At 49.3% G+C, this 13989-nt stretch overlaps 1 protein-coding gene across 4 annotated transcripts in view; it reads left to right on the top strand.

Annotated features, from left to right (window-relative positions):
* The first annotated feature begins 487 nt into the window (after positions 1-487).
* CNDP1 (carnosine dipeptidase 1) overlaps positions 488-13989 on the top strand; it is a 31235-nt gene continuing 17733 nt past the window's right edge. Inside the window, exons 1-2 of one of the 4 annotated variants that reach the window (XM_079784341.1) lie at positions 488-1747; positions 11813-11938. In XM_079784341.1, the coding sequence (XP_079640467.1) occupies positions 1724-1747; positions 11813-11938 (150 nt within the window). In that variant the 5' untranslated portion in view covers positions 488-1723. Of the gene's footprint in view, positions 1748-6910; positions 8434-11661; positions 11776-11812; positions 11939-12230; positions 13497-13989 lie in introns of those variants that run through there. The other 3 variants (XM_079784342.1, XM_079784344.1, XM_079784343.1) reach the window with 3 other exon arrangements.

Here is a 13989-nt window from a genome sequence, read left to right on the forward strand (position 1 = left end):
CTGCTCCTTAGCTCTAGAGGGCACACAAGCCTGAACTGCCCGATTTATCCTCAGGTCTCATATTCTTAGGAGACATCATACATACCTAATAAATATGCTCATTTAGTCCAGCCCAAAGAACTTAGAAGGGTAGAAGGAAAATTAATTTTTCTGTCACTTTGGGACTGTCGGATGAGACCCTGGGCATCTGACATAGGTCGGCACATGGTGAGTAAGAGTTCTTCCTGTGTCAGCACCCCCAGAATCCCCGAAAGTGGGGTCCGTGGAGCGAGAAGGGTAAGAATCTTTTCTTCCCCTCTTTCTAAATTTGGATTAGCAGGAAAAAATTTGTGAAAGAAGTTTCTTGAGCAAACATGGTTTCAGTGAAAGTTTGAATACTCTTGTTTTCTGCTGGTCCTGTTCCCCCTAGAATGGTCTGGTTTTCTTTGTCTATGCCATTTGTCTTGTTTTGTTTTAAGAGCTTGGTTTTGATCTTGTCTTTTTCTCTGGCCTCAGAAGGTGCATATATCCGCGAGCATTTGGCAGCCAGTCAAATAGCCTGGGGCTTCCAGGCAGCTGTAGCCAATTAACTGTCATCTTTTCGCCTTTTTGCCCAACTGTGCCAGCTCTTGGGGGAATTGGTCATGAGGGATCCCAGTCCATAGGGGCCTTTGCCATCTCAGCCTTCCTGTGTTACTGCTTGTAGCAGCAAAGGGCTTTTACTGTCTTAGATATCCTGGGAGTGAACCTTTGGGTCTTGTGGAAATGTCTTGCTTCCTTGGTTAAACCATAAAAGGCTAGGGGATTTGGAAGTTCACAGCCTGTTGGGGTTGAATTATATCCCCCAATATTTGTATGTTGAAGTTCTAACGCCCATCACCTCAGACTGTGATGATTTGGAAATAGGTCTTTGCAGGTGTAGTCATGATGAAGCCATTTTGAGTAGCCTGGGCCCGACTCCAGGATGCCTGGTGTCCTTGTGAAAGGGCGAGTTTTGCACAGAGATATGCTCATAGGGAGATGCCATGGGAAATGAAGGCAGGAATCAGGGATGCATTTGAAGACAGCAAACCCAAAATTGCCAGTGACTGCCAGAAGCCAGGAGGGAGGCCAGGGACCAGCTCTCCCTCACCGCTCTCAGAGGAACCCTGGTTTTGGACTTTTGGCCTCCAGAATGTGAGACAATGGGTTTCTGCCCCGCTTGTGGCAGCCTGAGCAACCCAACACATGGCAAGTAACCCTGACCTAGCTGCTAGGTGGCATTCCATCACGAGGGCCCAGCCATAGGGCAGGGCTCTGCCAACGGCTCAAGGTAACAGTGAGCATTCGCATCACCTCTATCTCAGCTGTGCTGGCCTGGGCCCGTGCACCCACTCACTCTTAGGGTGACACCTGCACACATGCACAGTGATGCTCCTGGGTTGTCATGCACAGCCTAAAAGGCCCCGATGGCCTTCGGTAATATCAGATGACTTCCAGGCCACTACCTCATTGCATGCCTGTGCATACGAGACTCATTGTTTCTCCTCCCCCAAATTGGCTGACTGCCTCTAAAGCATCTTTGTTTTCCAGTGTGAATGGCCCACTATCCCAGCCTTGTCTTCCTTTGAGGCAGATGGTGGAGCACAGACAAGCATTTGCACCGCGGTATATAATGTGACCGCTGAGAGCCTTGGTGAGGTTTCCTCTTCCGCTCTTCATTGAGGTCCAGGGGAACTGCTAGAAGCTTCAGAAATCCTGCTCGATGGACCCCAAACTGGGAAGAATGGTGAGTGAGCCCTCCAGTGTTCGGAGAGCAGGGACCAGAGTGCTGGACGTGTATTCGCCCAAAGAGTGGGGGTGACATGCGGGAGCCAGGCAAACAGAGCAGGTGCTGCATGAGGTCCATGAGCTGCTGCTGTTTAGAAGTGCTCTCAGGTGCCACTATTTCTCCTGAGAAAGGAGCCGTGGAGGTGGTTTACGGTGCGCTCTGGGTGGCTCCCTGTTCTTATAAACACGTGACTTTCTTTTCAAGTGGTTTCCTAGTGTTGGAACGCAGTCATGCTAGGTGGATGGTGGCAGCCAGAGTGTGGACTCGAAGCCCAGGCAGATTCTCTGGTGCACTGGGACCTACCACAGCACACTTGTCTGTGCTCGGTTTTTCTTCACACAGAAAGCAATATTATTAGTAAAACTGTGGCAAACCTCTAGCTGCTGAATACAAAGGGTGAGGTACGACTTAGAGGAGGAGGTGGAGAATAGTATGCATGCAGGCACAGTTGGTGCCTTTCTCACTAAACCCTGAACTCTGCTCCCCCGCCCCAATCCCAAACATTAGTGTGAAGAGTTTGGGGTGGGGACCAGGAATCTGCATTTAAGTGTATGATTGCATCACCTTTACCCATTCACAGATGTATGCAACCATCACCATGGTTGATTTTAGGATATTTCCATCTCAGAAAGGAACCCAGTGCTCTTAGCATTACTTCCCTCTTCATCCCTGCTCCCAGCCCTAAGTGACCACTAATCTCCCTGTGCTTCATTTAATAAGAAGCATTTAATAAGAAGCATTCCCAGGGAAGCAAAAATAAGCATTAATGATTAGAACAAATTCCAGACTCCATTTTTTAGTCCAGAGGGCAGTTGGTCAAGATTTCTAGCCCTCACCAGGTAGTTCAGTTGGTTAGAGTGTCGTCCCAATACACCAAGGTTGTTTTGGTCCTGGTCAGGACACATATAAGAATCAACCAATGAATGCATAAATGAGTAGAACAACAAATCCATCAATTTAAAACAAATATTTCTAGGTGTTGGGCTTGAAGCATCTTTAGACAGTGGTGTGAGGGTGATTTTGATGAATTTCCCGGTTTGTGGGTTCAATGACTCTGGGATGTCATGGGTATTCCAGTGAACGTCCCAAGTGGCCCTCACAAGCAGCAGGCACCAAATGTGACTGCTGAGGGCCTCCGTTTACTGTTGTCCTCCGTGACCCATTGCAGTGACACCTCTGGACTTTATATCCAGTCGCCCAGCTTCAGTGTGGGCTTCAGGAAAAGGGGCAAGAGGAGACTGGTAACCTTAGTGTGGAGAGTTGTAGCCAGACATTGGAGGAAGCTTGAAGACCCCAGGACCTAGTCCAGTTTACAGGCAGATCACATTGCCTCACAGACAGTGAGAGGGCTGAGATCCAACAGTGGTGCACTAGAGTTTCCAATATGGCCAAAGAACACATTTACTAACAGACCAGACACCTTTAGTCTCTGTAATGAGAAGCCATTAATGTTTCAGTATTTTATCTTATCCTAGATAAGATCAGAACATTTATTGAATACCCATCATTTAACGTAACTGAGTATAATTTTAAGGTTTCAAGTTACCAAGAATATTTTGAAACTAATTTTAAGCAGACATATTTTATGAAACATTATCATTGTTTGGGTGACTGGTGCCAGGAGGGGGCTCCTGGAGATGTCACCGGTAGACACGAGATGGCGTGTGTCCAGCCTCAGTCCTCTGACCCTGTCTGGGCACCCAGACTATAAGTGGGGTATCTTCATTTGGGGGCAGGTCAGGAAAATCCTGGAGCAGGACCGTAAGGACAACCCTACCCCACTCCTGCCCTAGTCCTGCGCACAGGACGTAGGTCACCCCTACACATCAGGATGCTAGGCGTCTGTCCCCAAGCACCTCTCCCTGCTGGCCCACAATGCCTCAGTGTCCACCCTCTCAATCGCTCTTTCAGGCAATTACAATCCGCCCCATTCAGAAGCTCTTTGGTTGGGACAGAGGTGCCTTTTGGGAGGCATGGCACTGACAGGGAGCATATGCAGCTCCCAGCAGCAGCACAGGAAGCTGGGGGACTGTCCCCATGGACCCCTAAAGAGTGGGATCCAGAACACCCAGAGGGATTAGGGACTTTGAGAAAGGAGAAGAGAAGGGAGGGATGAGCAGAGCTGGAGCTTTTGGAAGATTGTGGGAGCGGGGAACCCTGCATGGCCTGGAGCCCCGTTCTAACAGGTATCAGCCTTCAGTTTGCCTGGGGCATCCTGTTCCCTCACAGCACACTCTGCCCTGCAGGTGCGCTGCCGGGGCCCAGCGCCTCTGCCTGCCTCGCACCTGGGTCCCGACCCTGAGCTCACCCTGCTGGGCCGCAGTTTTCTATCAGTCCTGTGTCCTGGTCCTAGAGCCTGAGGATTTCTGGGCCCTGGGCCTCTATGCCGGTTAAGGTATACTGGCAGGACACACAAGCTTTTAAGGGAGATTTTCCCCTCTTTAAACTAATCCTGCTTCCCCTCATTTTGGGAAAGTGTGTGGGACACACACACACACACACACACACACACACACACACGAGCTTGTACACTGCAGCTGGCTCCGGGCCCAGCCGGGGACTTTGCCTCCTAGAAGGGAGATCACTGCAGGGATTTCAGATCAACGCTCAGGAGTTCACTCTTAAACCTCCCATCCACTTCCATCAGCACAAGAACACATACTTTAAATGTCTAATTAAAAAGGTAGACTCAAAAACATAATAAATACCTCTACTGGACAAAAGCAAAACAAAAACATTCAGTGGTGAATGGGATGGGGGCAGGGCAGAAACATCTAGAAATGAGGCTGCCACAGGGTCACAGGGTCACAGGGACCCAGCACAGAGGGCAGCGGAGCCGGCACCACTGCCGGAACCAGGACTGGCTGGGTCTCCCGGCGGGTGACAGCTGGGCGCCCACAGCATTTCTCCGCAGAAATAATGACGGAGAGGCGGAGAATACAACTGGTGTTCAGGCAGAGCCTGCAAGTTACTAGTAAAAGTATACGTTAGACTAATAATATCAGACTAGCAATAAGAAAGCTCACAATATTAATTGGGAAGGAGTTTACTGCCACTGAAATGCAAACAGTAGAACATGTTTAAATGGATGTGAATGAAATATGTTTACAACCTTCATGGGATAAATGAAGGACTAAAACCATAGAGAAGAGGCAGGCAGATGTGAATGGAGAATAGGTGGACACGGAGCACAACCAATGAGAAATCCTGAAAATGAAAAATCGTTACTGAGAAACTCAGTAGTTCATGTGCATTCTAGACCAGCCATAATCAAAGAGAGAATGAATCAGCTGGAAAACATGACTGAGGAATTTAGCCAGAAAGCAGAGAAAAAATGGACAGAAAAGATCAGAGAATAGAAGGATACATGATAGATCAAAAGATTCCAACTGTAGTAGGAGGTCTACAAAAAGAGAAAAAGTGAAATGGTGGAGAAGTGACATCAGAAGAAAATTACTAAGAATTTCACAGAATAAACAGACACAAATGAAAATGGGTGCTGAGGACTGAGTATATCAGTCAGACCCATTGTGACGAAGCTGAGAGCATCAAGGAATAAAATCTGAGATCGGTTAGGGAAGAGATCAGTTAGGGAAGAGGATAGTTGAACAGCTAGCCCAGATGCTCTGAATTATGAGACACTGGTGTGAGCACCAGGGAATGTGTGGGATTGGGGGTGGGGGAGGGGGCAGGGTGCAGATAGGCTGCTGGGCTTTGTTGATGAAGGACTTGGGGGCCAGGAGGCTTTGGGTGGTGGAGAGAAGCAAGGACTCCAGGCAGCAGCACAATGAACAAAGCCCCACTGGTGTGTTGTCAGGAAGCTGGAGCCTCCTGAGACTGCTAGGAGGAACAATCATCTGACTCACTTAAATTTTGTGGGTTTTTTCCCCTTATCCATGCTTATAGCTCAGATAGTTTTGTTCATCAACACATTTTGCATTTTCTGCACAATGTTGAAATAGAAAGCATTACACTGGTGAACATTAGCTACTCCTGGTGTCTCTCCTCAGACTGTGCACTTAGCACACACCAATTGGGGTTTTAGTCTAGGACAGGCACCTCTCAGGACATGGGAATATGGAGAACAAGGCCTGGCCCTGATCCAGCTTAAGTTCAAGTGAGTGAGGCGGAGAATATTAAGTGAACAAATAATAGAATATTAGTAACGACAAGGAAATAAAGAGCAGGGTGTGCTGGGGGAATGATGCCCCCAAAATGCATGTCCACGTGGAGCCTCAGAACCTGAGCTGACTTGCAAGCAGGGTCTTTGCAGATGAAATAAAATGAGGTTGTACTGGATTGGGGTACTCCATAATCCAGAAACTGGTGGTGACCTTCTAAGAAGAAGAGAGGACACAGGGACACACACAGGAGGAGGCCAGGTGAGCTGGGGCACAGACCTCAGCAATGCAACTCTGGGCCAGTGAGCACCAAGGACCACCGGCCACCACCAGAAGGTGGGAGGGAGCTGGGTTTGGTACCTTTGCCAGCTGGACCAGCCTGCAGAACTCTGCCCACCAATTCCTCTCTGACTGTCCTCTCCCTGCCACCCCTCCCCTGTCCCTGTCTCCAAGTCCTCTGTGGCTCAGTTCCCACTGCCTTGCCCCTCCCCTCAACTCTCCATGCCCTCTCTTGCCACCTGATATTATCTGTTGTCCCCTGAGATCACTCAGTCACTCATGCAGGTATCTTAGGTTTATCCTGCTAACCCTTTTACACCCAAATCACACAAATGAGATTTAAAAGAAGGAAGCAAAGGCAGTGGCTATGGCCCAAGCATGGTTAGAAGACCTTGAGTTGGCCGTGGGTCTTGACTCCAGGGTCTGCACCCAATCCATGGTTTGGGGTTCACACCTCTCACCCCTCGAAAGGGAAGGGTGTCCCCTGTCCCAGGCTCAGAGCCTAAGACAATGCAGGCCTTGGAGGAGCTCAGGGTCCAGCCCAGTGGTGACACCTCTCTGTGTGACTTCACCACAGTTAGAGACCTGCCTGTGGGAGGAGCAACAGGCACCTCTGGCAATGTCACTTTTTTAAAAAAAAAGATGGTTAGTGTGTTTTTTTAAAGAAACTCTTTTTAAAAAAATATATATTTTTATTGATTTCAGAGAGGAAGGGATAGGGAGAGAGAAATAGAAACATCAATGATGAGAGAGAATCATTGATCAGCTGTCATCTTCATGGCCCTCACCAGGGAATAGAGCCCGCAACCCAGGCATGTGCCCTGACCAGGAATCAAGCTGTGACCTCCTGGTTCATAGGTTGACACTCAACCACTGAGCCACACTGGCTGGGCAGATGATCAAGGATCTTGATGAGAGGTTCAAGGAACTTAGTGAGACTTTCAAGGATCTTAGTGAGAATTTCAAAAAACATGAACAAGGGCCAGTCAGATATTAAGCATACACTAACTGAAATAAAGAATAATTTACAGGGAATCAACAGTAGAGTAGAGGATTCCCAGAATCAAGTCAATGATTTGGAATATGAGGGAGCAAAAAAGACCCAATCCAGAAGAGCAAAAAGAATTAAAAAATATGAAGATGGTATACGGAGCCTCTGGGACAACTTCAAGTGTACCAACATTAGCATTATCTTTCTGGGCCTCCCCAAATCATCGATCGGCTGCCACTGCCACACCCCCTACTGGGGATTGAGCCTGCAATGTGTGGGCATGTGCCCTGATCAAGAACTGAACCGTGACCTCCTAGTTCATAGGTTGACGCTCAAACACTCAGCCACACGGGCCGGGCATCACTTACACTTTTTTGGTCAGGTTTGTCATGTTTGCAGATGACAGTAGGCTCCAGAGGTGGTGCAGAGCCAGGGCAGTGTCTGGGGAAGCCCAGATCACTGGCCAGCATGGAGGGAAGCAAAAGGATCTCAAGAGTCCTTTCTAGGTGACATTGCTGCTTTCTACTTGCCTGCACCTGTGCAGTCAGGGGCGTGGTCCTCAGACCAGCTGGCTGCCCCTACGATGGTGCACCATCCAAGCAGTGTCCTCGAAGGGCCGGATGCTGTGCATGCATGACCTCTGGCCTCCTGCTGCACAGGGCAGTGCTCTGTGCCTGTGTCCAGCCTGCAGCTCCGGGCCAGGGAACACCAAGCCGGTGGTCAGTGCGAGCTGAGCCTGATTCCGAGCCCTACCTGCACCCAGGATTGCGCTGGGCTCCTCCTGCATCCCTTTATCCGGTGATGTCTGTCTCCAGCCATCTGCACCTGGGGAGTGGGCTTCACCTTGGGTTTAGGAGTGAGCCTGAGCTAAGCTCTTTTTTTGGGGTCAGACTGCCGGTCAGACTCTGACTAGAGGATGGTGGAGAAACTCCGAGCTCTTGGGACTTTCTGGGGAATTCTGTTGCTGGAAATTGACCAGGCTGCTCTCCAAAAGCCACGCCCTGACCGCTCCCACTTCAAGACTGGCTGCCAGAGTTCATCTGCGCAGGAATGCTTGGCTCAGCCCAGCTCTGCGGGGGAATTAACAGAATCCAGAAAGGCTGTGGGGGGAGGGGAGGTTCAGCTTTTATTTTTAATCCCGGCATGGTGAGATAGACCAATAAGGCATTTTTCCTGCATTATACCAAACCCATCAGCTCAGTCCCGGGCAGAGCACCTTCGTAAAGCAATCCCATGGGACTCTAGGTGACTTGGTAAGTGGGGTCTTGGCATAGAGTTTCTCAGAGGTGGAAAAGGGTTTGGCTAAAGTGTACCGGAGGAACAGGCCTAGCCCAGGCCCCGTGAGGTGAGGCAGGAAGGCTTTCCTTTGGATTCTTTATTCTGCTCAGCAGCAAACGGTGCAGGAGGGGCTTTATCAACAGCACACCCCACCCAGCCTCCTGTCGGATGCCTGCTGCTTTCAGGGCAAGAGATAGAAGTGTCCTAAGTGTCATTGGCTCTGTGCCTGTGTCCAGCCTGCAGCTCGGTCGAGGCCACCGTCAGCTAAGCTGTCCTGGTTGTTGCTGAGAGCTAGGAGAGGAGGAGACCCCGAGGCCAGCCCAGTGGGAGGAGAGGCTCTTGGGATTGAAGCTGAATTGACTTGGAGAAGGACGGGGTGGGGGTGGGTCCACTGCAGAGGATGTGGACACGCCTTCAGAGAGTCTTAAAAGTTAAAGAATTTAAAAATAAGGCTTAGTGTAGGGGCACTTAGGGCTTTTGTTCCAAATCTAAGAACAATGAGCTGGAATTAACAGAATCTTATGGGGGATGGGGGGTTCTTCTGTGAGGGTCCCGAAGCAGGGCTTCTCCAGCTGGGCTGGGTTACCTGCCCCGCCAAGATAACACTAGGACCGGGCCTCCCGCTCTCCCTGCCCCCTTCACCTTCCTATCCTCCAGCACCTTCTTTTGCAAAGGCAAAAGCCAGGAATAACCCTTCTCAGTCTCCAGGTTGCTGCTGTGCAATTAATTCTAAGTCAAGTGTGACCATAACCCAAGAAAAGAAACAGAAAGAGAAAGGGGTGTGGGAGACTGGGGAAGCGAGTATGTATGCAATGCGGGGACCCCATCCAAGATCCTACAGGCAGGATCAGTGTCCTCAGCCCATCTCTGTGGCAAAGGGACACAGGTGCTCCGTCCACTCTGCGGGCACTGTGGGGAAGTGCAGTCCTGCAGACCCTGTGTGAGGACCCACCACCAGGGACAATCCTTCAGGAAGCTGGGCCCTGCCTGTGCTGTTCCTGTTGGGAGGGGAGGGGACTCCTGCTGAAATACGAACCCTTCTTTCTCCTTAAAATTGCTGTTTTCCTTCTTTTCTTGTGGCTTCCTTTTCTTCAAATTTCCCCATTTTAGTTTTCATTGGAGTGGAGCACCAAATGGTTTTTTAGTGGAAATTGAATGCATGAAAAGTAAAAGTAACAGCTCACATATTAATTTAGATGGATTGCCTACAAAAAATATCCTACTCCATTTCAAAGAGCCTTTCCCGGGCATCCAGAGCTTTTTTTGCTGCTGCTGTCAGTCCTCAAGAGTCCTTTCCTCCTGATTTGTTTGCAGCCCCTAACCCTAACCCTAACCCCCCAGAGCTTAGCTGGATCCAGCCTCATTTGGATCAGAATGAGGCAAAGGATGCTCAGGGACGGCTCATTAGCGCCATCTTCTGGACCAAGTTCTTAACCCGCTTATGAATGAGCAGGGTACACTTTTACCTGAAATTTACCCACTTCTTAGCTTCCTTTTGAGACATTTTTCATATTCAATAATATATTTATACTTTTGAACAAGTGTTCATATTTATGATGATTATTTTTATAGTGACCATATTGCAATGTAATTCACGGAACTTACAATTTACCAATTTAAAGTGTGCAATTCAATGGTTTTTAGTATATTCAGAATTGCACAAACGTTGCCAAAATGAACTTTAGGACTTCCATCATCCCACAAAGGACCCCTTACTCATTATCATCAGTCACTCCCCTCAATTCTGCAGCCCTAGGCCACTAATCTACTTCTGTCTCTCCAATTTAACTATTCTGGACATTTCACATAAATGGACTGATACCATATGTAGTCTTTTATGTCTGGGTTCTTTTACTCAACATAATGTTTTCAGGGTTCATGCATGTTGTAGCATGTATCAGTGATTCTTTTCATGGCTGAATAATATTCTATCTTATGTATACAGCACATTTTGTTCATCCATTCATCCACTGATGGCTGGGTTGCAGCTATTATGAATAATGCTGCTGTAAACATCCCTGTTGAGATTTTGTGTGGAAACATGTTCTTCCTTAAAAACATATCTGAGAGGAACTTCTAGGTCATATATTTAATCATTTGAGGACTGCCAGACTGCTTTCCAAAGCATTTGCACCATCTTGCATTCCCTCCAGCAATGTACGAGGGTTGCAATTTCTCCACATCCTTGCCAACACTTATGTTACCTGACTTTTTTTATTTTAACCATAGGAATAGGTGAGAAGGTATGAAGTGGTGACTCATTATTTGATTTGCATTTCCCTGATGACTAATGGTGTTGAGCATCTTTTCATGTACTTAGTTCATCATTTGTAGATTTTCTTTGGAGAAATGTCTATTCAAATTTATTTTAAATTATTGACTTGTATAATTCTTTATAGTCTAGACACACATCTTCACCTTGGCTCTGTTGGTGCCCAGGGCTGGAGGCCTAGAAAAGAAACTGCCTAAACCTAAAATGGCTCCAGAAAATAAAGTCTAGCTTCAAAATGTGCAAAAGTCCACAAGGAAGAGCTGGTTCGGAAGAAGATGATGAATTAGTTCTGAGCCTGGAAGTCCTGCCCTCTGGTTTTCTGCTCTGCACCCAGCCTGGAGCTACCACAGGGTGGAGGGATGAGTAGGAAGAGGGTGTGGGGGCGGAGGAGGAAGCGGAGAGCGAAGATTGGGGTCATGGACAAGTCCCACATTTATGGGCCAGGAGAGGAAAGGAGCCATCAGGGAGGGAAGCAGAGGCCAGAGAGGTGGGAGGGAAGGGGAGCGAGCCGTGGACCAGGCGGGGAATGTGGCCAACAGCGCCTAAATTATCTTTAGTTCTTCCATGTTACCTATCACACTGTGCTTTTATGTTTCTTTTTAAAGTGCTCTAGCCTCAGGAGCTGATGGAGGAAACCCCGGACGCTGCCCGGGATTCTAGGCAGTCCTTACAAAATATTCTTTCTAATAGAGTGGCAAATCACACATACAAATTGTATTATTTTAAAAATTACAGCACACTTCTCTCCCTTACAAACATTGCCCTTCACACCATATGTGTGTGTTATGACGTAAGGGGAAGTCAACCAACGGGAAAGATGATCACAGGAACAGACTGAGGGAGGCTGCTTCCAGACAAGCTCGTCAGCCTGCTTTCTGTCTTATCACAATCCGTTAGCACTGAGAAGGCAGCGCTTGGGGAAGCGGAGCACAACAGAGATTTCCCGTTCTGCTACCTGGTGTTGTTTTAGCCTGAGTGACTGCACGCAGCTGTGTCGGAGAACAGACTTCTTGAAGTATTTGCGAGGTCGAAAGTCCAAACCCTGGTACTTATTTTGCTTCCTCCCCTGTGCCTGCCCACAGGCGTCAGCTCTCCTTGCTCTTCTGCTGCTGCTTTTGGGAGGCATGTCCTCTCCATCCTCCCCCCACGCTGGGCTGCTTGAGAAGGTCTTCCGGTACATGGATCTGCATCAGGATGAATTTGTGCAGGTTGGAGAAACTACAGGCGGGACACTTGCATGAGATCCCTTTTGGTGTCTGAGTGAAAGGTGGTTTGCTGGGAGATGTGGGGATTTTTGCCTGACAACTTAATTCCATTTAAAATGCCTGTGGTTCTTCATTGAGTTAAAATAGTCACTATTAGTTAGGTTGAGGGAAGAGATCTCTCCCGGCCATTCCTCCGGAAAGGGGCGCTCTGTTCCTTTCCAGTACACTTGATCTAGGGGGCTGTCCTTGGAGTCTGGCAAATGTTGAGCTCACGTTTACTGGGAACCCTCCTGAGATTGCCGTGGTCTCCTCGCTGAGGTCCTCTCCTGGCTGAAACTCACCTCCCAAGGACACCACCCAGAGTAACACCGCCCGGCTGCAGCAGCTATCAGTCCAGAGTTCTGCCAAGTTCAGTGTCAGATCTGTTGTTTTGTAGTCCATGTGTGATACACACTTATCTTCTCCTTGGCAACCCTCTGCTTTGTTCCTATCTCATCACGTCGGGGCGGGAGATGGGAAGGAGGCCTGGGAGGGAAGCAGGAAAGGGCTGGACTCAGTCTCCCCTGCAAGTCCCTCTCCTACCCCACTTCTCTGTCCCCCTCAGGCCAGGCCTGCACCGCGGCCCCAACTCCCTGAGCTTTCACCAACTCTGCGCCCTGCGTCCCCATGTCATGTCCACACACGTGTTCAGTGTGTGGTTATTTGATCAACCAGTCAATGTTAGGACCCTTATTGGCACTAAGATGTGAAAACTCTGTGTTTGGTGCTAAAGCACTAAGCCTGACCTTCATGGACCCTGCCTCACATGGGAGTATTAACTTAACCTGCTGCCCACTGCATTTTCAAAACCCAAATGGGGGTTCCCATGTAGGTTGGAATTAGTGTGTGTGTGTGTGGTGGGGGTGGGTGGGTGCTGTGTGGATTTGGGTGCTACAACCAGGGTAAGATCCAACTGGAATAAACTGGGGAGTCCAGAGTTAGTCACTAAGACACGAGTGGTGTCTGGTGAGACTGCTGTCCCGGGATAAGCCCCTCGGTGCCAACACTGGGATGCGCCGGATTATTATTGTAACTCCATGCTGGCTGGCCTTCCCTGAGCACCCCTGGGGCCGGGCATCGAGCTAAGTCTCCAGGCACCATCTCTCCCTTGGTCCTCCCTGAAGGGAAAGCGTGTTTTCTTCCGCTACTTCGTTCACTTCTGCACCCAGGCGAGTGGGTTTCCCCACCACGAGCAATCAGGATGTTTGGGAGGCCTCATCACATGGCATGATGAGTATTAACTCGGCATCCAGCCCTCTTCCCTCCAGAGGTGGGGGGGCTGGGGCTGAAAGTTCGAGACCTCTCATCACAGCTCAGACTTTCTGGTGACCCCTCCCCACCAGGAGCCACCCAGAGTGGCCCCATTACAACAAAATATTCTGCTCTTGCCCAGGAAATTCCAAGGGAGTTAGGAGCTCTGTGTTAGGAACCTGAGTCCAAGAGCAAATATTAGAACTGAAGATGACCCTGACATTTCCATCACTTAGGAAGTTGTGAAAGTTTTAGGAGCTCTGGACAACAGGTGAGACAAAGACCAAAATATATATATTTCCCATTGTATTGCAACCTCACAGTCACCGTAACCTCAGACAAGAAAGCTGAGGCTGAGAAAGTGCATGGAGTATTCTCCAAGTCCAACTCTGATGGGCAGACCAGGGTCAGGAGCTAAGGCTGCCTGCCGCCCTGGGGGTCCTGGAGGAGCAGGTGGGGCTGACCACAAAATCTAAGTACAAAGGATGGTTCCAAGGAGCCCTGCAGCCTGCTGAAGCCGCCAGGGGGTCAAGTGGGGTGCTCTGTGAGGTCCAGAGGCCTTCAGGGCATTGTGGGAAGCCAGTCCTGGCGGGGGCATGGCCGGTCAGCCCTCTCAGTGCTAAAAACCAGAACGGGTGGGTCAGGATCTGCCCTTCTTTGCAACCCTGGTGAACCTACGGGGGCACAGGCCTGGTGTTTGGGAGAACAGCCTTCCACCCCACCTGCCCTGTCCCATTCTCCTTTTGACCCAGCCAGCTCTGGCT

This window comes from Cnephaeus nilssonii (genome assembly GCF_951640355.1).
Source record: "Cnephaeus nilssonii genome assembly, chromosome: 11".
NCBI lineage: Eukaryota > Metazoa > Chordata > Mammalia > Chiroptera > Vespertilionidae > Cnephaeus > Cnephaeus nilssonii.